The sequence below is a fragment of the Lissotriton helveticus genome, chromosome 11 (genome assembly GCF_964261635.1).
Source record: "Lissotriton helveticus chromosome 11, aLisHel1.1, whole genome shotgun sequence".
In the NCBI taxonomy this organism is placed as follows: Eukaryota; Metazoa; Chordata; class Amphibia; order Caudata; family Salamandridae; genus Lissotriton; species Lissotriton helveticus.
In genome coordinates this window covers 771589678-771614563 of record NC_136072.1, presented here as the reverse complement: position 1 = coordinate 771614563, position 24886 = coordinate 771589678, and the positions used below count along the sequence as shown (strand labels likewise).

At 42.5% G+C, this 24886-nt stretch overlaps 1 protein-coding gene across 1 annotated transcript; it reads right to left on the bottom strand.

The window, feature by feature from the left end:
* Positions 1-1559: 1559 nt before the first annotated feature.
* On the bottom strand, positions 1560-17468 carry LOC144791882 (gastrokine-1-like). The gene is made up of 6 exons (XM_078666665.1): positions 17371-17468; positions 14549-14602; positions 12245-12382; positions 3880-3990; positions 2351-2495; positions 1560-1801 (listed from the first exon to the last, which is right to left on the bottom strand). The coding sequence occupies exons 1-6, from the start codon at positions 17380-17382 to the stop codon at positions 1710-1712; spliced, it is 552 nt and encodes a 183-aa protein (XP_078522791.1). The 5' UTR covers positions 17383-17468; the 3' UTR covers positions 1560-1709.
* Positions 17469-24886: the final 7418 nt, after the last annotated feature.

The following is a 24886-nucleotide window of genomic DNA, read 5'->3' as shown; positions in this document are numbered from 1 at the left end:
TGTAAGACCACTTCTGAACCCCAATGGGAGAAGCCACTGAAACACTGCCAAGTAGTATGCCCCACCCCTGTCAGCAGCCACTGCCTGGTGCATTTTAAGGGATCTCTCTGTAGGTGTTGGCATTTGGATTGACGATTGCTGAGCCCATATATTCTGCATTTCTCTATTGTCTCGGAATTGATCAAAATGGCATTAAGGTTGCATAGTATTGTATAAAAATCAATGAATCTTAGCTTCATTTTGAACTAAGATTTGCAATAAATACCACTGTGTTTTCCTTTTAAAGTCAAGAAAAGGCTACATTTATTTTACATTATTATCAGGCTGCAGATTGCAGGCCTGAGAATGAGCAGGGCTCCACTCAGATTTATGGCCGAAATGGGTGACAGAGGTTCGGAAGTGAAGCACTAAGGTATTTAACTTTTATATAAAGTCATTCTCAACTCAATATTTGAGCATGAGAACAAACTAATGTTTCTGAATGCTTTTAACTGAGAGAAAATTCAAATGAAGAGTTAACTTAATAATTAAGTAAATCTTCCATTTTCATTTTCTTCCTTTTCAAAGGTTTGCAGCAGGCATCTTGCGCCCAGTGGGTGGTAGACACAGTGCCATATTTGTAACTAAAAAAATACATTCATTTTTTTAAATGGGAGAAATATAAAGTGAAGCAAAATGTTTCCATGAAACATTTCTTAATGTTTTTCTCTATTTTAAATTAAGTCAATTAAGTCTTACTATTTTATGAAGCTGTTTCTTCACTTTAAATTCCTCACATTTAAACACATGACTGTATTTTCCTCTTAAAAGTATGACACATCTACAGATCACTGGGAGTAAAATGCATGCTGTTTGTAAAGACACGTTGACAAGGAAGAACATTAAAATGATGAGTTTTATGTAATGCACATAAACATAAAGTTAGCTCATTAGTTGAATTTTTCTCCTATTTCAAAGTGTTACATTTACACACAGAAGGCATCTTGCTTCCAGTGGCTGGTAGACATAATACCATATTTATAACTAAAAAATACATTAATTGTTTTTAAATGGTAGTGCAGAAAAATGTTCCTTATTAGTAAAATATTTGCAAAACATTTTGTCTGCACTTCAAATTTCTCCCATTTAAAAAAACATTATTGTATGTTTGTATTGTACATGTAACGGTGCCACATAAGGCAAAATGTATGTCCTGTGCCACAAGTTCATACGGCACAGGCTGTCAGTCACCCATAAACATATGTCCCATTCATTTACACACGTTCATACATGTCCACAGACCATGCGCTCACTGACACACATAGCTGCCCAATCATAGTACCCCTAGTCACAGCATTTTATTCAAACCATAGTATCGGACTCCAAGGACATTAGGTTTAAAATCAATCAGCTGGGTGAGGGGGTGCCTGGTAACAATGTGCGAGTTACTTTGCGTTCAGTAGCTCACAATGATTTTCGCTGGTCAGAAGTTGCTCTCATTACAGAAAAAGTTGGAGATCCTGCCTCACACAAACCAGTTCATATTCAGTGTTAATAAATGTCAATAAGACACAGATGGATAAAATGCTACAATCGATTTATTTGCAGATTTTCACACAGTTCAGAAGTAGAAGTGAAATAGACAATCAGCTAGTAAACATGCTATATCACTGGGAAAAACAAAATGGCTGACAGGAATCTGAAAGATCTGATTTTCAAAGAATCTGGAATTAGAACCCGATTCCTCCACAAAAACTGACATTTATGAGGAAGAGAAGGTCAGCCCGTACACAGCCACCGATTCCAAAAAAGAAACTGTTCCCTGTAGAAGAAAGAAATGAAAAATGTGACTCCTTCAGGGTAATTAACAAATGTAAAGAGCACTCATTCCTAGGCTAGAAACCTGCTAGGTAACCCCTATTAACAACAGAAAAACTACTTGGCAATGCATCAGACTGGCTCCTGCATAAAACATAGGAACTTTAAATTTGAAAAGTGTGTACACAGCTCACGTATGTCGTGCACATATAATATGCATGTGGCCAAACTCTTCATCAAAGAAGAGAACAGAATACCTAACTCCTGATGATTTTATTGATTATACGTTTGAGATGCGTTAATCAGAACTAGATTGGGCTATCAGGAAATTGTGTTGTTATCCATGGGAGGCCATTGCCTCGGAAAAGCCAGTGAGGCAGACATGTTAGGAAAACACCAATTCTTAAGTCTAACTGTGCCCTAGCTTGTTTCTATCAATGTGACTGTTATTTGGCATAGTCTTTAAAAAAATCACTTGTTTGGGCTACTTCTAAAAAGTGCAGGCCTTCTCCGACCATTTCGCTGCTGAGTAATGGAGCTGCAGGATACTCACCGCGGTCTTCCTCAGCAAGGTAGGATGGTACTCCCCGGCACATGGCCTCAATGGGTTTCCCATACTCTGCAAAGTTCTCGGCTTTAGCGCTGGTGACGGTATATTGCACGGAACGAGGTGGTGGTCCAGCAGGAGCCTTCTGATCCTGTAGGGCGGCAGAGATGTATTCAAATAACAGGTTTTACTGTTGTCCTTCCCCCTTCTCCTCCCACCTCGTCTCCCTCCTCCTTTCCTGCTCTCTCTTGATATTTCTTCATAGCATGTCTTCTGGGGATCTAGCCTCGTCATGACTCCTCTATTGGAAATGCCCACCATTCATTTTTCCAAATGGGTCACAATTCAAGCTCCAAATCTAAACTAGAAACAGTAAACTAGATATAGGCAACCAAACTGGACATAATGCTCCAGATGAAGGCATCTGAAAGCCTCAGAACCCTGCAGATATGGCTTTAGAACATGATACATTACATAGGCACCACACAGAACTGGACACAATGCTCCGGGTAAAGCCTTCAGAGCTCCACACAGTACCCCAATTATTCTCTCACAAACTTTGCATGATGCAGCAAATTTGGCCCACGGAACTGAATATAATATTCCACAACTGTATCATCCAGAGCATGATACAGTTCACTAGTTGTTGTAGTACTTATTGGGGTCACTGTCTTAATATGTGCCTGACACACTCATAACTGGTTGCGCTGGGCACAGAGTGAGACAGTGCACCCTTTTACAGAGAATGCATGCACTATGCAGAGTGCAGGACCAAACTTTCATATGCACTCTGAACACACTATAACTGAATACAAGCTATCTGTTTGAAACTGCATGCATGCCTTTCAATGCAGGTGGCAACCCAGTCTGTGTTTCAGTCTGAGTAGAGACCCCACTGAAGGTGGCGTTGGGTGCAATTAGTGACAGCATCCACCTGTTGGGGCATGTCTGGGGGGTTCCCGGGACCCCTGTTCTTTTTTATAATGTGCACCCCGATAGGCGCACTGATTGCATGCCACCTCTTTGTGGCTTATATCCAGTGCGCTTTGTCTCAGCTCCATTGCCTCTGAGTCTGCATCTGTTATATGGCTCAGTCTCAAAGGCAAAGCTTTCCCTCATTTCCATGGGGGACACAGCCACACAAAACGGGCACCGGCATGATCAGTATTATAGAAGGGGCTGCACACGAGCTGTGACTCCCTTTTATAATGTCCAAGGCTCTTGGGGCTCATTACGTGTAAATTACCCTTCTGCCACTGGAGCACTGTTTGTGTTACATCCACAGATGTGTTCATACTGCAGGTACGACTTTCAGAGCTGCACATAAGAGTCCAGTACTGACTGAGTGTGCATGAGTGTGCACATGAGTTTGTGGTTTTTATGTGACTTACACTTGGGGTACTCTTATCTTATTCCTCCTGGTGAATGAGTGGAATTTGGAAGTGTTAGGACTCCTCAAAGGGTAAATCACTTCTACGCACACCATATTCTTAGAGTCTCAGGCCCAATCAATATCCCACCAACCCCACTGTCACCTTCTTCTCTTTGGTGAGGCGAGCGAGCTCCTGGATACTGGGCACCACATTCTTGTTCATCCTATGGATGTAGCAGGACTTCTTGGCAAAGGGCCGGACTGCAATGAATCCCTGGAAGATAGAAAACCCTTGATCAACATATTGCTTTGTGTAGACATGACTGGTGTATGAAATGGCCTATTGTGGAATTTGGAGGGAATAGATGCATTCTGAAGTGCAATGAATTGGTGGAAAACCCCAAAACACGAGAGATAGCTTTTTGTGTTCCCTGCAGAGATATTTGCATTCTATGTAGATGAGTGGTTAAAATCCACACAATGATTTCTCAGGGAAGGATTCCATGTTGCAGCTTATACTGTAGTAAGGAAGGTGGGGAAGAGCCACAAAACTGCATCAGCACAGCAAGGCTTTTGAACCAGCATTTTTTTGTTGTTATTACTCCAGGTTTGCAGGACTCAATGGGAAATTAGGAAGGAGTGCGTCTGTTTGCAGGCCATGCCAACCATTACTCCCTGGTTACACCCCTGCTTTCACCGCAGTACAAACAGGAACGGTGACGTCATGACTTTAATGCAAGGCCACAAGAAAAATAGAAAGAATAATTGTCCTTGCTAAAACCAGAGTCACAAAAGGTGTGAAAAAAGAGAAGAAAATAATTTTTTTCTTTTAAAAGGAAGAACCCTCACTCACCACCTAGTGGTGACATGCTTCATCATCGGGTTCCCACTGGGGAGACCGAATGTCCCCCCAGTGTGCTACAACGCCTGTATTACAGCGGAGCTGTTTTTTTTTAATTTTATGTGAAAAAATGGTGATTAGTGTTAGTGTAAGTGATTTAAAAGAAACAGTTTGTACCCAATACCAATTTAATAAGGGGCCAAACAGCTTCAGTTAAAAACAGAAATAACAGACAAAGGAGAGTTTTTAATTCTGAAACTCATTGTCCTGTAAAAAGGTCGACATGTTTCTGCTATCAAGAGTATTATTCACTCAGCATTCTTCAGGACCAAAAAAGTAGTAATCCTCGGGTGGTATGCGCGCGGTAAGGCGCACCCTCCCGTGAGGATATATGTGTTACAAATTACTATAATTCACGGACCATGTAGCATTATAATCCACCAGTTACAATCGTGGGCCCTGGTGAGGCCTGGGTGAGCCCCCACGGAAGGTCCGTGAGTTATAATAATTTTTATGCTGAGCAGGAATAGGAAATTATGTGGTGCATTATAGGCTAATAATTGTGTTGTTTTGTAGATAGTATTGAGTTGCAATTTCTGCTAAATGTGCAGTATTGAAGAAAGATAAAGTAGGAAAAACTGTGTACTGATGTAGATTTTGTAAACAACATATGAAGTTAATTACGTCTTGGGATTTTAATGGTGGCCTACCAGCCAAAGGGGGGGGGGAGGGAGGGAGGGAGGGGGAGAGAGAGAAAGAGAGAGAGAGAGAGAGAGAGAGAGAGAGAGAGCGAGAGAGCGAGAGAGAGAGAGAGAGAGAGAGAGAGAGAGAGAGAGCGAGAGAGATGGGTAGTTAGTATGAGAGGGAAAGTGGTCGAGTCAGGTTTGTTCTAAACTAGATAGGTAGATTCATGCAAAACAAGCCTATCAGAAACCTAAGGAAAACACTGCCAATGAAGAGAACAACATGCAAATCCAGCAATGTTATATAGTAATATTGATGTATATAATAATTAAATCAATTTAATATATGTATGTTAATTAAATATATATTATAACAATATGTTAAAATATTTATTATTTTGCATTGCCTCAAAATGGAGAGGTGGGATATGGACAATATTATTATTATCATTTTTCATCTTAACGTTCTAGCCTGGCATTCATGGGTACAGAAGTCGAGGAGGCAAGGATGTACAGAGCTCATCTCTCGGCATGACTTCAGGCACAACTTGCCCTGCTCTTTATTACCTGGCAGAGCAATCAAGATTCTGGACATAAAAAGGGAAGGGTTTACATTGCTAATGCATTCTGTGGGAGTGTGAAATGTCCTAGTTCTGGTAGTAAAGTTTGCTCCTGAGCACTCTTAGGGCATGATTACAAGCCTGGCTGTCTTGCGACCCCCAAACTCACAGTGGCAAAGGAGTGGCGGGCCGATGTTTTGCCGATTATGACTTTCTAAATCGTATCAGTGGTGGACCACCGGCAGCAACAGTGAACAGTCATTCACTGGCAGGAGTGCTACAGCGCATTATGCCCAGCATGGACTGGCGCAGTCCCGCTCAGCATATTTTTCATTCCTTGACTACCAACCTTTTCATAGTGGAGTCCCGCCATAAAAAGGCAGGCTAAGCAGAAACAAAGGGGGCCCTACATGGCCCCATGACTCCCTGCATGATACATTCATCAGAATTCCCCCCAGTTCCAGGAGCTTTTTGCCCACTATCATTGCGGTGCCTGTTTTCAAGGCACCGCCATGGGAAAGGCCAAAGGACCGCAGATCGTATTATGAGTTGCACTTTTCCAACTCGCAATTTGGCTTGCAGTCCTTGCACAGGTTTGGCCAGCAGAGGTGTGCCGTTGTGCCAAACTTGTAATCATGCCTTGAGTTTTTGTAGCCTAGAGAAGAGAGGCGTAGCCTTGATCCCTTGAAATCCAATACTTTGAAAATCCCTCCCAGAGAGAACTGGGCTCGATTAAGGGGAGATCACTCTGATGTGCAGCATATTTTTACACCTGAGATATATAAGAATTGTCCAGTGGGTCATGCGTTTTGAAAACCCAGGGTTGTTATGGCCACTCTCTAACACTGAACCATGCCAAAAGTCTATTTGAGGTACACAATGTGGGTCAATGAAACTGCAACCAAGACTTTATTGTTAACATTTTGGCACAATTAAAATTTATCGGATCTAATCAGGGCTAAGGCATCTTGTCTATGCACCTCCTTCTACAGTGATGTGTCAACACTGCAATACATGCAACTTCTATTTCTCTAAATCTACCTGTTGCGCATCTCTCTACAATGGATGTAGTAGTATGTCAACAAGGTTTCAATAGCTAGGTCATTTGGACATAAGTCATATTTTTCCCCATTGTCCACATATTATTATGGAAGGGGAGGAGGAACCCTGTCTGTAAATACTCTCCATATCAATGTCAAAGAAGCTGCTACTTTGTAACCATGTCTGGAAAAACATTCTACCACGGTGGGTCAGAGTGTGGCTCAGTGTAGGCCTTTACTACTGGGATATCAGTGTATAATGTTGGTCAGCACAGAGGTTCAACTTTAAAGTACTCTTAATGTCTCAGTACTTGTACATCAGTATAAAGTGCAGGGTAATCTAGGCGAATGGTTCAGTACTTGGCTATCAGTACATGTTGTTGCTGTGTAAAATGTGAACACTCAATGTCTCAGGGGTCGGCTGGCAGTGCATGTTGCAGAATTTATTATCTGGGCAATATAATTTATGCAAATGTCTCAGATCAAGGATATCAGTCAATGACAGAAGTGAGGGGCAGTGTTGTAGCTATGCGGTCGACCTTATAGAGGATAGTAGTGCGTAGTTTACATCAGCATAGAAGTGTATGAGAGCCCTGTGAATGTCTAACCAAGAATATGAATGTATGGTGCATACCTGTATGGAGGTGAATTTTTAGATATCTGTGAACCTCTTTCCACTGAATATCAATGCACGGTTCAAGTCAGTGTAGAGCTGCATCATGAGAGTTTGCGAGCTCCTCAGAAATGAGCTAGAACTGCATAATGTAGTTCAGAATGAGTGCAATATGAGAGCCACATGAATGTCTCAATATTCACATATAAATGTATACAGGGGTGCTCTATAAGAGCTTGTGGATTTTTCATACTTTGAAGAGTAGTGCCTGGTGAAATTCAGGGTAAATGTGTATGCGCACTCCCAAAACATATTACGATAAAAATAGAGACATAATTTTAGGATAAGAAAGGCAGTTTAAACCCCTTCCGTGCTCCCGTCGGCCGTTGGCCATCGCGAGCACTACCTGGCTGGTGCTGCGAAGGGCCAACGGCCGACGCGGCCCCGCCCACTCCTTAGAACGCCCGCACTGCACCGAAATAATGGCCGTGGTAAACGGGTTAAACATGATATGAAGTATTACCAGATCGCAATTCCTTAGACGTGTGATCCTATTGGCCTCTGTTGTTGCTCAACACTGACTGCAAGATTTTAGGAAAGGTGATAGCAACCAGATTGACCCAAGTGATTCCACACTGATGCACTTGGATCAAAATGGGTTTATCCCCGGGAGGAATACATTCCTGAAATTGCAACGACTGTTTGTGATAATGGAATGGAAGATGATACGATTCCGATCTCTCTAGACATCGAGAAAGCATTTGATATGTTGGGATGGCCGTTCCTAAAGTAAGTACTCAAAAGCATGGGGTATGAGCCCAAAATTAGATGCTGGATTAGTCTCTTATACTCCGCCCTGACAGGTAGAGTGCAAACGGGCAGAGACGTTTCTGAAACTTTCCCCTTTGGCTGGGGCACCAGGCAGAGGTACACACTGTCACCCTCAATATTTGCACTAGTCATCAAGCAGCTTCCGGCTCCTATTAAGACGAGAGGCCTAGAGTGGGGACTAACATGCCAATGCACATGTGATGTTAGCTTCCTGTATGTGGAAGATGCACTTTTCTACCTCATGAAGCTCCCTGACATACTGGCCACAGTGTAGGACTTCAAAGCAATCACCCAGCACTTACACGAAGCACTGGTCAGAGAGCGCACTGTCCATTTTTGGAGATATATTTGAACACAACAAATTGCCCACATTCCTGAAAGTCACTAAGAAACACGGAATTGGCTTAGGGCAGTTCCTGGCACTGACATATAATGCACTGACTCATCCTTAGAAAGACATGGGACCACGATCTGACAGAGCAGCGCACCTTCGAAAGGCTGAGGCTCTTATTAACATATGGCAAGTATAGGTGGAATGTTAACTCTGTTATACAATGTATTTAGTGCTGAGCACTGGCCTTAATGAGTACCCCAGCCTATGGGGTAAATGGAATACCATTGTGGGGCAGGACTTGACAAATAAGCAGTGGGAAGGAGCGATGAGGCTTGTAAAGACAGCGTCAAGGAACCACAGAATCAAGTACACCCACTTCAACTATCCACATCAACCCTACCTCACCTCAGCGCTGTTGAGCCTCATGTTCTCAGGGATAGAACCCAAATGCCCTATAATCACCTCATCGGCAGAGTACTTCCAACATATGTTCTGGTCCTGAAATAGTAAGTTACTCTGAAGACATGGTGGGGACTGTGACTGAGCTTGCAAACAAACCATCTATGTGAGATTCATAGCCCTGGCGTATTCACTAGCTAAATGAAGCATTGTCTGGGAATCATATGAGGCACCGAGCCATCAATGGTGGCTAAAAGACCTTCTCAAATGGGGGACAGCAGAGATGGATGTATGGGATAAACTATATGCACAGAGTCTTAGTGGGCTGCCAACATGGAATGACTATGTTACAGCACAAAAATCTAAAACAGACAAGAAACCTCCTTCACTTGAATCATCATCATCAGGTCTCACTCGGGATGGGCATGCGATACACCACACACCTCTTGTATCGAGTGTAGCGGGTGCGAACTGTGCTATACACTAAAGAATGCCACCTATGTAACGCAAACCTTCTCTGTAGAGAGAGAATACACAACTGGTATAGTTATGATGATTGTCTATCAGGACAGGAACAAGTGGGATGCAACACCCAGACCCACCATGAAGGGGCTATATTGTAGACTGCAACAGTGGCTAAAACCCAGTTTAATACGTATTATCCTACAGATAAGGGAGAGTTGTAATAGTTTTCTGGATTCATGCTGGTTCAAATGCTGGCCTCAGCCAAGAAAAGACTGCATGGATATGGACTGCATGCACAAATGTGCAACCCAACTAACGAGGGGATGTCATGTACCTTCAGTTCCACAAAACACCTGGGACAGATGTACATTATGTTATAGACATGCATGAAATGTATGATAATATGCTTAAAAGCTTTGGCAAACTGTGTGCAACTGCTGTACCAGAAAATCAATAAAGAGATACTGGGAAAAAAACACAACATGAGGCTTTAAATATTCCTAAACCCACTGGACCATGCCCGCCAAACAACCTTTCTAATATTTTTGCCATAATTACAAGTTGCTCCTGCAAGTAAACTCTGAAAAACAAACAGAACTGTAAATATGTGTAGCCGGATCTGTCATAACATTGGAGCATCATTTCTTTCCTGTAACAATAAAGATAACTATTTTGAAGTCCACAAGGAAATCTCCTGCCTTCCTGGTACTCCAATCCACTACCGTAGGAGAAAGCTTCAGAGGGCCAAGGTCTCCCACATCCAGCTATGAAACAGCACTAACCTTATAATTTCCACCACCAATTCATGTAAGCGCAGACAGCTCAAATATGAAAGGATGAGCCTATGTTGTTACCTACCGCTCTAATCCATGTCTAACACTGGTCAAGTGTTGTTTAGTGGATTTGTATGCCTGACAAGCATTCTTTGTGTAACCAGGAAGGTGCCCTTTAATACGACTGTGATCATTTACTAAATGAATGGAACATTTATGTAGTTCCTTCATGAAACTCATCATTGGGTGGTGGACAGGTAGTTGTCTTCCAGAACAATGAATCAAGTGAGCGAAAAGTAGTTTTAATGCTCCCTTTTGAGTGCTGGAGTGTGTCTGCGGCAGTGATTTTCATGTGTTTTGCTCAAGCAATGTGATTCTCCCATCTTCTATGGGTGAGCATTGAACAATGAGGAGATGGGAGTCCGGTACCGTAGATCTTTAAACTCCTCACCATTTGTTAGATAAGTGCATGTTATGTTAATATATTTATTAAGCGCACGAATACCAGGAGGTGTCATGGCCCTGAAAGGTAGAGTAACCAAGTTTCTGTAAGACGAGGGTCTCTATTTCTCAGATAGCCAGGTTTTCAGGGCCTTCCTAAAGGCAAATAGAGTTGGAAGTGTTCTGATGGAGAAAGGGAGTGCATTCCAGAGCTTGGGGGCAGTTGCCCTGAAGCTCCTGCCACCCCAGCTGGATTTGAAGACTCTCGGAACTGTTAGCAATTTAGCTCCTTCAGAGCGCAGATGCCTATTTGGGACATTCAAGTAAAGTAGGTGTCTCAGGAACATGGGGACAGTATCCTGAAGTGCTCTATATGTGATGCAGAGGGCATTAAAGATGATGTGGTTCCTGACTGGGAGCCAGTGCAACTTATGCAGCTATATTTCAAATGTGTGGAAGGGCTGTTAAATAGGAATCTGTGAATTAAACATGGGTTTTACAGATTCAATACCTGGATTATTCACTATTGGAACACTGTTACCATTTGCATTAATTATGGTGATACTGTGTCATTTAGCTAATTGCTTATTCTAGCTTTAACCTGGAAAATAAAGGGGGATATTTACAATCAAATGTCAGAGTGCGGTGTTAGGCCAAAATTGTATCCCTGCTCAGACATTCTTAAACGGAGGCATGTGCCAGAAAACAGCACACATAGAAAGAGCAAAATATGAGGAGAAATTAATAACATCTCCTTGTATCGCCATCCTAAGATCAGGTATTACCTCACCTTAGTTTTTGACGCTGCCTCATGCTTCTAAATGTGGAGCAGCGTCAAAAAGCAATGGGTGTTGTGGCGGAATGCCCAATATAATACCCATTGCACACCCCTTTCACGCTAAGTGAAGCATGAAAATGGACCTTATTTAGAAGTGACTTAACGCTGCTTAAGCCTTAAGTGGCTTAACGCTGCTTTGTAAATAAGGAGAAGGGGATATCGCAACAAGAAAGTCATTAAAAGTGACATTCTGGTGGCGATATTCGCTTGTAAGTATGCCCGATTGACTTCCAATTTATCTCTTTCAAATTGCATGAAGATGCAATCAGTGTTCAAAACGTGTGGGAAAATTAAATTATGGTTTATTTATATATTTTAAACTCCCTATAAATCTGTGTATCATTGAAATAAGATTGACAAAGTAAAGTCCTAACATTAGAAGTAGCCTATTAATTGATGTAGAGAAAAGCCCAGGCCTTGTGCTCCCCATATTCTAAAGTCTCGGGTATGGATTCTAAGGTTCGAGCTCGAGTAGAATGGTATGGCCTGTGATAAAGGGTTGGATCCAGGCCAAATGAACACCAACATAGTGGCTACAGAGTCCAGTCAATGGATCAAGAAGTGGTGGTCGAGAGTATTGATGGCCTCCAGTGAAGGAGACCCAACATCCCCCTTAACACTAATGTGTTATATACATGCGATCTACTTTTGCATGTGGTCATCCACATGTTACTCACGTCGATGCAAAGTCCACACTCTTAGGTACTCACAGTGTTGTAGTCCCAGATGGAGTTCATTGAGTTCCACCCGGCGTTAGTGTTGATATTGGCAATGTTCTGTCCATTGTTGATGTTCACGGTCTGGTGGACGCTGCCGCCATCATTGCCCTGGTTAGTAAGGGTGACAGACTGCCAGAGAAAACAGCAAACACTTAACAGTTACAACATGATCTTCAGAGCAGCCCTATACTGTAAAGTGGCAAATCAGAAGTGCACAGAACGTATCATAGCATCAACAGATCTAATTTAATATATAAATTCATTGGAAAAGTGAACAAACCATCTACAGTGTAGAACTGCTGCGTCTCTTCACATTTAACAATGGAAAGTGCCTGTGGGGCATCATCAGATGAGTTTAATGGCAGAGAGTCTAATAAACATTACATTTTTAGCAATGGCATAGGCTCTAATCAAAATCATCAAATCACTAGAGTGTTATCTGTATTAAACGTATACAGACCAATCCCATTGGACATGCCTTGGATAAAGGATTAAGCCATTGGAACGATGGGTGCAATAGATGGCACAAGATTCAGATCACAGTTTAGACCTCCAAGTAAGGACTTAGACCATGTACCACAGATGAGTGGAAGGGATGAGACCACAAAGAGGGCTTGGCAGATACACTAGTTGTGTAGCTTTCACCAGGCAACAATTTATGCCTTTGGCTGTGCACTGCTTGCTTAGGAAACAAAAGTGTGTTTTGGACTTGTCCACAAAATTCAGGGGCCACAAATTTAGTGGTGTAGGCATTTGGCCGCATTCTGTGCCCACTCCCACCTCCCAAGTCAGCTGTGTGTACATTTAACCTGATTTGGGAAGTAAATGTTCTGAGGTCATTGCGCCCATCCATAGGCCATGCCATACACAGCATATCCAGCAAGTAATTATTTTACTTTCACTAACCCCTCCTCCCCGAGATGACCAGTCGAGAGTCTACAGATGCCACAGCCCGTGGGCTTCAGCCACGGGCAGTGGGTAGCGGACCTTGGGGCACTTCTTCTGCCTTCTACCATAACATTGCTCTAGGTCACAGGACCTTCCAAGACTGAGCATGACCACAGATTAGTTTTTTTACTAACGACCAAACGTGAGTTTGCAGGGCCCACAGTGTCTGGGTGCAGTGGGGTCTGTCTAGAGGGTATGTCTTTGAACCATGCGTAGGGTCAGCTCCTGTTCTTCCGAAGCACATCTGCATGACCAAAGGCCAAGTTCAACAGGTTTGAGAAGTAAACTTTCTGATGCAAGTGTGCAGGGCTAATGGCCCAGCACAGCTGTCCATAATTATTTTAATTGAAACCTAAAATATTGAGTTCACAAAACTCTTTGTGCATGGCCACACTTCATGCCGAGTCCCTTCACTGCCACAGTCATCTGCACACTGCCTGTGGATCCAGCCTGCACGTGGTCCCTGTGTGGGGTTAAACGTATGCAGTAGACTCTGAGTTCAGGTACCCTGTTTTCACAAACCCATCTGCTACAGAGGTGGGTCATGCATAGTGGTAATGAGGACAGGGAGCAGCTTTCGGAAACACTCCTTACTCAGCCCTTTAGTTACTATTCCATCCACACAAGGTCAAATATTTTTCCAATGACTACATTTTGTCCTGCAATCACAAGCTCAAGATTGTCGAAACTAAAACTGAATCTTTTTGCCAAACAATTTAATTTCTCACATATTCAAATTTGACTAAAAGAAATCAATGTCAACTGCTCATAACATTATTATGCAATCAAATGTATGTTTTCCCCCAAAGTTCTTCTGAACATATTTTCACACTGTACGTTTGACCAGGCTGCTTCACCACAATTAGGTTTTGTGACAATCTTTTCAGTGTTCTTATACTTTCTTAATGCTCCATATATATTTTCCTTATGATAAATACTACTGGAATTTTTTGTCAGTCTATTCTTTTTGGGCCCTTGACTGTTTTTTACAAAACTCTGAAGTACTGAGTGGGTGTGGCTACATTTTATTCTAAATTCTTTTGGTACTGATTGGTCATACAGCACCACATCTATACAAGACTGAAAAAAATACATCTAACGAGTAGTGCAATGTGAAAATAATGTCAAAATTACAGACATCAATCATCTCTCTGATCTAATCAATGCATCTATCCACCTTTTATCAAGAAAACAAATGCATCTGTCTTGGTTAGCAGAATGAAACAAAAACATGCATGGAAATGTGTACATAATTAGTGTATGCGGATTATCAGGGCCTATCACTGCCAAGATAGCCGACATTCTTAAACAGCTGTATTTTACCATAATCATATTTTTTCCACTTACGTCATCTGCCAGGGATGGAATCAACAAGGCTGCCAGAAGGGCAGGGACGAAGATCTGTGAGAGACATAAATACACAGATTATCAGACACAGTAACCACTAATGCAGGAAAACAAATTATGTTTAGGCTACTTAAAAAAAAACACATGCACATTACTGGTGGACCAGCTATGGAGTCAATCTAGTCCAGTCCAGTCTAGTCCAGTCAAAGTGGTGAAACCTTATCGTTGCTTCATTCATTAACCCTGGCCTTGCTGTTCTTGGTGACACCAACTATTGTGCCCCAATGTTACAGTGATGCAGTTAGATTGAAATCACAAAGTAACCAAATATAAAACAAGTGACAATGTCCACGTTCCACCGCCATGTTTTGCCAATAATCTTACTTCACTGCTTAGAGTATTATATCTAATGTAGGGTCTGCCCTCTGACGGGGTAAATGGGCAAGTCTACTGTGAAATAATGGTCATTAGTGAGAGGAGCTGGAGTTTGCACAGTTGATGGTGAAGGTCATGGTGACACAAAACAGCAGAACATGAAATATAACTAAATACAACTTCAGTCTGTCACTCGGCCATTTTTCTACATGAGCGTCACTTACTTGTCATCTCCGAGAGGTTAGTTAGTTTCCACTCTAGAAATAACTCCCACATTTAATCAGTTCTCCTACGGTGTCAAGAAATTTGAAAGTGAAACACCAAAGTTGAGCTTTCTTTTTGGGAAGTGAAGGGAGTTTCTGGAAGAATCATGTCTTTGAGAGACAAGTAGGCATTAGACAGTGGTATACGTGCTACATAAGTGATCCTTGCCTAGTCCTAATGATTGATCAGTTGCATCGAATTAGCAAGGGATCTGAGTGAATAATGTGTTTATTAGTCAATTAAAACCATTAACCTCGACAAGAGGACATACACAATAAAACAGATAAATAGAAAATATAAAAAATGGCTATCAATCATGAAAACATTCATTCTCATTTGGGGAGTAGTTATTAATACATTTGCTGCCCATACAGTGGACAATTTCTCATAAGTCGCAAATGTGCAAAGGTTAAAAAGCTGGCGAAGCCTATGCGGTGTGCAATTTTACACAGAAGGTGCCAATATTTAGCCACAGAAAAGGAGGAGTAATAAAAGTACTGGTACTTCACTTTCTGGGCTTGAAGATCGCAGAGTAGGGCCCCTACTAGCCTGCAAAAACATGAATACCTTTATGCAACTGTGCAAATTTGTGCACATTTATACTGAAAGTGCAAATAACCAAGGGACAGACAATGTGATGTTGAATTTGTACTGAGCCTAACAGGATAGAAAGCCACATATGTTCATTTTCCCTAGCAGCCCTCCACTGCGCCACTGCGTGGTACACACAGGGTTTCTTATCTGGGGCATTGTTCACCACTCCCTCTACCCAATCTATGTCTGTACATGTGTTTGACAAGGGTTTTAAAGATGCCCAGGAACTGTACCAGCCTTATGTTCCACGTTATATTCCTGGGATCCAATGACTCAACAGGGGCTCTATAGATGTAAACCAGTTCACTTAAGACTAGCTAAATAAATAAATAGAGCCATCCACATGAAAAGGCTGTCTTGTTGGGAAGATCTTCCAATTGTCTCGCGAGACCAACATGCACTACGGAGTAAGAATTCTCTTCTAGTTGAAACACCTACATTTCAGGCATTCCTTGCCATGAAGTTTTTTCCCAGGTAGCTAATAAAGTATGAAACATTCTACCCTTTCATAGGAGAACTCAACTGACTCTCTTGTCATTCACTAGAGCTCTCACAATGAAGCTTTTCTGTTTGCACCTAAACTAAGCCCATTACCACAACACAGGGCCCCACTACTGTCTTTCCCAATGTGGCTTGTTTTTGTTTTACACCATGCCATCATTTCATTAGTTCTCCAATACGCTACTCTTCAGTGGTTGCACTCGTTCCTTGTCATTTTCTTGTTCATTTAACATGTACTTCTGACACCTGGTGCAGTTAACAGTGCACACAATTGTTAAATAAAAAAACAAATTGGCTATTTCCATTCAACCAATATGGAAGCTGTTTGTCATATGTTATTTAACACAGAGCACACTAAGGACATGATTACCCGCGCATGGGGATATACTGAATTTATTGCACCCAATACATCTGCAAACTCAGGGTTCCAATTTTTTTAAGGAGTTAATTTCTTCCTATGCGGAGGTTTACACAGTAATGGAGTGTGCCATATGGATTTTGGTTCTTAGTATATCAAAATCCACATCCCGGTAAACCTAACCGTTTGCCTCCCTTAAATTCATGCAGGTTTAACTGAAGACATGTACAGGAGTTTCTGCAGGGGTTGGAATTTTACAGGCTAGTTGTAATTAGACCCTTACTCGTCAGTTGACAGAGACTAAACCAGGAATAACATGATGACCATTACGGAGGCATGAAAACCAACTTGGCAAACAACAGATATTCTATTTCCATATTCTGAAACAGATGGTAAGCCAGGTCTAGTCTTAAAATATTGTGTACTTTATGTAGCTTCAATAAGCAATACACAAAATGCAGTAAGACACCCTTAACTGTGCACCAGGTTTTTGCTGCCAATCATATGACTTCCAATTGGCCAATGGTATGAGGCCTATGCTGCATGAGACATGGCTATATACATGAAGATTGGCAGCTCGTCTGTTGTTGTGAAAGTCTGAGACATAAGCCTTACAGTTCTATATATTAATGTGAGACCCAATGCCTATCCATGTTACTTCCACCCTCACTCCTAGACCATTCAAATCAGTCGGCAATGACACATGTTTGAGTCAGGATCAAATACTTACAGTCAGCTTCATTGTGTTGTGTTGAGGGTCTGTAAAGATCTGCCTGAGAAGGTCCCCTCTACCCAGTGCTTTTATAGGGAATTTGAACCAGTACCTTGTGTGGACAGACCAGGGCTTGCACCATGTTAGACCTGATCTATCTTATCTGCATCTCTGTGACGTTTGCAGTGGTAAACCAATCTCTATATTTGCATAACCCCCACCACCTGATTTATTTGTTCTCCATTGAGAATCGCCATAAGTTCAAAATGAAGACCCACCCACACACTGGCCCACCCTGATTAGCTTTTTTGACAAGCTGGTGCACACAAAGCTGAAATTCCTGTGTAGGTAGAGCCAACAAAAAATCACATTGGGGGTCAGAACATTTATCACCTTCTCAGCAGTATACACCCTTCTGAAACATTGCTACCTCCATTTTCACCAAATCACGTTCAAGATTAACAAACACTTAATTCAAACATAGCTGCCTATTGAAAGTTTCTTTATTTACTATAGGTGTAGAGTTTCTAGGACTCCGACTTCCTTGGTCAGATTCATGCTCAGAAAAAGATGAATTTCACTGATAAGTTGCAAAGTTTCTTTATCTAAGGAGTCCATCTTGATCGAGGCTACTAATTCTGCACGTTATGCAGTGTACAGACTACCAAATGCTCTGTTCGGGTTACATTATTCCCAACCCTTCTGCTTTAAGGAGCTCTACATTTAGATTTGCCCCTAAGAGTTTAAGCACCTCAAATAATTTTAATGATGCAGTAGATTTACTTGATGCCATTTCCACTAGGGCATTGCGGGACTGGTTTTGTTTCTGGCTTCTGCCTCCTATGAATTCATATTCAATGGAAAATGAGAACTTGCCCGTACTTTTTGTCAGTATGCTTTATATGAAAAAGAACTTAAGAGCCTGATTTAGGCTGATTTGGGCAGATGGGATGCTTCATCCCAAGATGGATATCCAGTATGCTGTTTTACCAGTGCGGACATAAAGATAGTACTTCTAAATGCCCTTTGTGAATTCCCAAAGTTGTAAACTTAGAAGTTTGGTCTAAGTTTACAACAAACGTCTAAGTTTACCTTTGTGAATCGGACCCATGTTTAACCCTCTAATTGAAAACAGATTGCAGTTACACCTATAATTAATCAATCCATTCTCAGAGCGGAAGACAGATGCCACGCTCTAAACAAGTGGCTGAAATGTATTAACCAACAACACTATATGGTAATGCACACGGATGTCACACAAAGAATTACCCAAGGCTAAATAGATTGCTGTTAAAAAAGGCAAACCTATGTTAACGTTACCCCTATTGGGGTTCAATGTGGGATATGAAACCCAAGAAATCACACCTCTAAGTAACACTTTAGAATGATTTGGCACTTGAAAATTGTGGACAGTAAGTGAGAGAAGATGATTGCATCAAAGTAACTGGGCAACTTATAACGAGAAAAGTTCTTCATATTTTCCAGTTATATGAGAATCAGGGACAATCATGTGCTGTTCATGTAAACAATTCCAACCAATACCAGTTCGTTTTTTTTTTTACATGGGATACTCCAGGTCCCAAATAATCACCTGCAGAGCTCACCAGCGTTCCATACTTTCTCCTCTCGTCTTCAAGGTCTACATAGAGCCATTTGGTGCTTTTCTAAATAATAATAGCACCAAGGATCCTCAATAGGCCAATGATACAAAACTCTACTTAAAATTCTCCTCTATTATTTGAGATATCCAGCACCACAAGCACTGCCTGCACTTCTTCTATACATGGATGTCTAATGACTATCCGAAGCTCAATCAAACAAAGACATTTCCAAATATTTTCTAAGAACAAGAAACAGTACAAACCTGGCTCAATGCCATGAGCCTTGAGAGCTTTGAACCCAACTCTCGTAGAACGCTAGGCCTATCGGGTTCACCCGGGACACAAACAACATCCTCAAGGAAAAGGAACATGTTGCAAAAAAATAAAAAACGATGAACTGGTGCCATTTCTCCCAGAATGCGACTTCAAGACCTCATATTTTCGCATCTGGATGGTGGCAACCCCAGCTCCATGGCCTCTCAGGCATCCCTTAATTGCATCCTACATGATGCAGCACATCACATCCAGGACCTGAAGAAATATTATCGCATCACCCCCATCCTGATGGAACTCTAGTGGCTCGCCTTGCTCGTCCACATCATCTTCAAAACTAGGTGCATAATTTGCAAAGTTATCACGAACAGCACCCTCGCACATCTAGCAGACAAGGTCACCATCTCTTGGTTCTCAGCACACCCAAAGCAGGAACCCTCTAGAATAAGGAATGTAGAAAAGGAAAAACAAACCACTAGGCCTTTTCCATCTGTACACCCTGAATATGGAACATCCCCATTTCCCTCAAGACTGCACAAATGCTGCTGCAATTTTGGAAAGAGTTGAAGATGTACCTCTTTAAAGAGCACCACATTACAGTGCATTAGCCGTGCACAATACAGCTACCTCTTTTATCACTCTGAATTTATGCTTGTCTTTGACGCTGTACAGTGCCTTTTGGGTGGGTTCGCATTCTTGAAATACCACATACATGCAAACATACAATCAACGTACATGGAACATTAATTATTTGTCTATACATTTGAGACATGTAAAATTCAACATGTAGAGATGTGTACGTTAATTACCTCAGCTGGGCCCAACAGAAGAGATTTAGATGTTCTTTTTCATATAACAATCTACCTTGTTATTTTTATGAGTATGGTTAGTTTTCTTTATATCTTGGTTTTTGTTGTTTAATTAAAAGGTACGATGAATAGTATACTCAGTGTTTGTGAGAGCGTGTTTTGGTTTGTGTAAATGTAAATGTAAATGTAAATTGGTACTTGTAAGTGGAGTGGTGTGGCTCACTGGTTAGAGGCGGCAGACCCGGAAGCAGAGAACGGCCTGGGACCAGGGTTCAATTGGTTAGAGGCGGCAGACCCGGAAGCAGAGAACGGCCTGGGACCAGGGTTCAATTCCCGACGCGGCAGGGTCGTGGACCAGGGTCAGCGGACTCGACAATTCTCGCCTCGGTGCCTACTCTAACCAGGGGTCCCACTCGGCAACTCTGGGCATTGAGCTTGCCTCATCTCTACAACGGCCCCCCACAGACGCCGGGGATGCCTGGTTTCACCTTGGAGATACCCAGAAGGGACCATCTCACAGGGAAAGCCAGGACGGGTTCCCCAGCGGTCTCCAGCGCCGGGACGCTTACGGGCAGCTGTGCGCTTTACAAGTCTAACACATTTACATAGCGCACTACTCACCCACAAGGGTCTCAAGGCGCTTGTACGAATACCACTTTGGAACCCATCCTGACTTTCCCTGTGAGGTGTCCACTCCTGGGCACCCCCAAGGGCCAGGCATCCTTAGCGTTGTGGGGGCCATTGTGGAGATTAAGCAAGCTATTGCCCGGAGTTGCAGAGTGGGACTCCATGATTGGAATAGGCACCGAGGCGAGAATAATCAGGTCCGTGGAAGTTTGAGCCCAAGACCCGCCGAGGCGGGGAATTGAACCCTGGTCCCGGGCTAGACTTCTGCATCAGGGTCTGCCGCTCTAACCATTGAGCCACACTTCTGGGTGGGTTGGTTACCTATGACTGCATGTTGGTTTGTTTGGAATATTTTGTGGTTCTCAGGGTTGCCAAAACTACAGCACTACAGCTGGATATAAATTCTGGGAACCTCTGAATAAACAAATGTCTCTCTATCAGACTCTGCCTGTAGCTCTTAAATAGGTGGCCTATTCATGTGCTTCATTAAAAGGAGTTTGAACCTTCTAGAAATATCAGTGCAGTTGTGAAACTTCATAAAGTTTTAATCTTTGCTTTAAAACCACTGCAACAGCTGCCGCTATGATGGATCACTAGCTGCCATCTTGGGTTTATATTGGGCCCATCTTCTATGTAGGCCTGCTCAGCTTTTTCGCTTCTGACTACACAGCCTCATTCTCATGTTTGGCATCTCTAAGCAAGGACTCACACATGACCAGTTCAGACTCTCAGAGTTTAAATTCGACTCAATGTGTGAGGTAAACCTAGAAAAAGTCATGCAAATAGGGTTAAAAATATAAGTAAAAAACAACCCCATTACGCATCATTGTCATCAGAAAACATGCCAAAGTTCCTGTTCAGAAATTCCTGTAAGATTAAAAAACATCAAAGATTCATCATGGTGTCAATAAGACTATACTTTTGCTTATACTAATTGCCTTTATAATAAAAAGCACAACATTAAGACAAACCCTTATTCAAGTCAAGCACACAGGAGCAGAACTTTAAAAGTGAGTGAGCCTGTAGACTTCACTCCAGTGACACAGGTCAAAAGGGACTTATTCACCTCTACTGATCAATCCACTGTATTCTGCTATCACCCCGCTTGTTCTACTTAACTCCTTGTGAAGGCAGTAGACTTCCACCAAAATGATGAAAGAGCTTTGGGCACCCCTCCAGGTCTAACAATGCTGCACTCTGTGAGACAGACCTATGTCATGGCATACACACTTGATTCATGTTTGTCTATGGCAAGAAAAATCAGCATTAGGGATCAAGGCATCAGTACAGATGGGCACTCAGGACAGGGGTCACAAAAAGTGCTAAAACAGTAATAAACTGAAAGCATACAACAATAAAATCCTAACCAAAATATGAAAATCAGAGTGAAAATTAACAAAATGACACCAAAATAATGAAAACCCAATAAGGGGAACTTGGAATATGAATTTGTAAAGTTTTAAATAGGAATTGCATCAAGATACACAAAGTTCCAATGATAATTAATATTTACGGCAGACCAAGAACTAGGTGCAATTTGAGGCTGACCACAACCAAGCCTGGGTCTGATATAAAAATCATGTACTTCCTGGTCAAAGATTTTACCTTCTAACTTTATTCCTTGAAGTCCATGTACACCATAGGCATGCACTCATAAAGCCCCACTTGCCCTCATGGGAGTCACTTAGAGACCTAAAAAGTGTCATGCAGGGACCAACAGCAGGGTCCAGTCAAGGTCCAGATGATTCTGGTCAGTTGTGCAGTTGCAGAAATAATACCTTTTGTATCTTGTTGTATTCCTTTAGCTTTATGATCTTTGGAATCCAATTATTTGTCCTGGGTACAAGAAGGTACCAGGTCCAAACCTTCAGAGCTCCTTTCAGGTCACAGAGAGCAGATCCAGTCCTCTTCTGTTCTTCAAGTCCAGCACTGTTCATCTAATGTACCGCAAGTCCAAGAAGTGTTCTGAGGTGGGTGCCTGGTGATGCCACATGTGTGCCTGGCATGAGCAGGTGGGTGGGAATGACTTCTAGGGTTTTTGGTTTATGCGATTGTAAGCCCTTCTCAAGCCAAAGCCACAACCCTAGTTTTTTGCGATAGTGAAAGTCTTCGGCCACACTAAACTTGGGCTCTGAGGACTGTGTGTGTGTTGATACACAATACTTGTATTGGCATTTTGTTTATTGTTATGTTATGTTATGTTAAGAGACTTGTAGAGCGCATGGCTGTCCCAGTGAAGGGACGTCCCAGCGCTAATTGTCAGAGGGAAGGGTGCAGGGGAGGCTACTGGTCACTGAAATAGTTGGGTCTTTACTGTCTTTCTAAAGAACAAGAGATTAGAAATGTTCCTGATAGAGGGTGGCAGGGAGTTCCAAAGAGTTGGTGCAAGCACCTTAAACGAGCGTCCTCCGACTCTGGACCTGCGGAACTACGGCACCTGCAACAGATGAAGATCAGCAGAGCGGAGAGCGCGAGTCGGAGTGTATTGGGGACATAGGTCGCTGAGAATCTCCAGACCTTAGCCCGCCAGTGTTTTATGAGTGATACAGAGCGCATTGAACTGGATTTTCTGCTCAATGGGCAGCCAGTGGAGGCGGCGCAGCACACCTGAAACAGAACTATACTTCGGTAGAGCGAACAGTGTTTGCGATGTGGCTTTCATGATGCTCTGGAGCCTACTAATCACAGATTCACAGATTTATAAGAACCAAGTAATAGACTATTGCAGTAATTCAGCTCGGCCAAAATTATGGCTGGGAAAACCATCTGACGAGGATTGGGGTCAAACAGACCCAAAATGGGTTTGAGGCCGCGCAATATGCGAAAGCAGGTCCCTGCCACAGACTTGCCGTGCTCCTCAAAAGATAGGGCATTGTTTTTAGCACAGGAGGAGTAACCCGCTCTGGCAGCCACCATTTTTTGCCCAAAAGATGTAAGTCTATGTCTAGTAAAAGGATCTCAGTTTTTTAAAGATTCAGCTGAAGACAGTTCGCCTCCATCCAACCCGCTATAGAGGACAAATCCTCCTGGAATTTAGCAGCATCCTGGCTAGGGTCCTTGGTACAGGAAAGGACCAGCTGCGTGTCATCCGCATATGAAACCAGGGAAATATAGCAGGTTTTTGCCTGCCATGCCAATGGCCGGACATAAATGTTAAACAGGGTCGGACTGAATGCCGACCCCTGAGGAATGCCGCAGCAAATGGAGTGTGTCTGATAGTTAAAGAGAGGGGAGACTACCTGAAAAGACCTATTGAGCAAAAAAGGATGCAAACCAGGTAAGAGCTTTGCCCTCGATACAGATCTTCTGCAGCCGACAGAACAAGATGTTATGTGAGACAGTATCAAAGGTGGCACTGAGATCTAGCAGAATGAGTGCCAACATGCTACCTGCATCACTAGAGACTCTCAGCTGCTCTGTTACTGCTAGTAGGGCTAACTCTGTGCTGTGTCTTGTCCAGAAGCCATTTTGTGATGGATCTAGTATGGAATGAGACTCCACATACTGCTTTAGAATGGTATTCACATAGGATTCCATTATATTTTTTGTCAGAAACCGAAGCAGTGAAATCGTGCGATAGTTCTCCGGCCTAGATGCTTCTAACAATGGCTTGTTTATTAAGTGAATGACCTTAGCATGTTTACAGGCTAGCGGGAACTCTGCACAGGAGAGGCAGAGGTTGATGAGTTCCAGACAGCTAGGAAGAAGGCAATCGAGGAGTTTGACAAAGAATTCTGGTTTGAAGGGATCTTCTGAAGACCCTGACTTAATCTTGGTAACCAAAGCCTTGATGTCATCCATTGAGATAGGTAGAAAAGCGTGGAAGGAGTGAATCTCACTCTGCGTGGGATCTCCCCTCACCAAGAGAGAGGCCTGGCTCATCGAGTGGAAGCTATCATAAATTCCCGCCACTTTATTGATAAAATAGGTGGCCAACACTTCACATTCGTCACTAGAGGTGATAGTGCTTACATCTGTCATTTGTGATTTCGCCATGTCCTTTAATAAGGTATATATGGCTTTGGAGGGGTTGTTGCTGCTGTTAATCCTATTAGCAAAATATGCGGCTCAAGCTTTCTGGATCCCCTTGTGATAGATTTCCCAGGTGGATTTATATTCTAATTTAGCAGTAGGACTGTAGGCACGTCTCTTGGTACGCTCTAGAACTTTACAGTTTTTCCTATTTATTGTGAGTGACTCATCAAACCACTCATGAGACCGAGC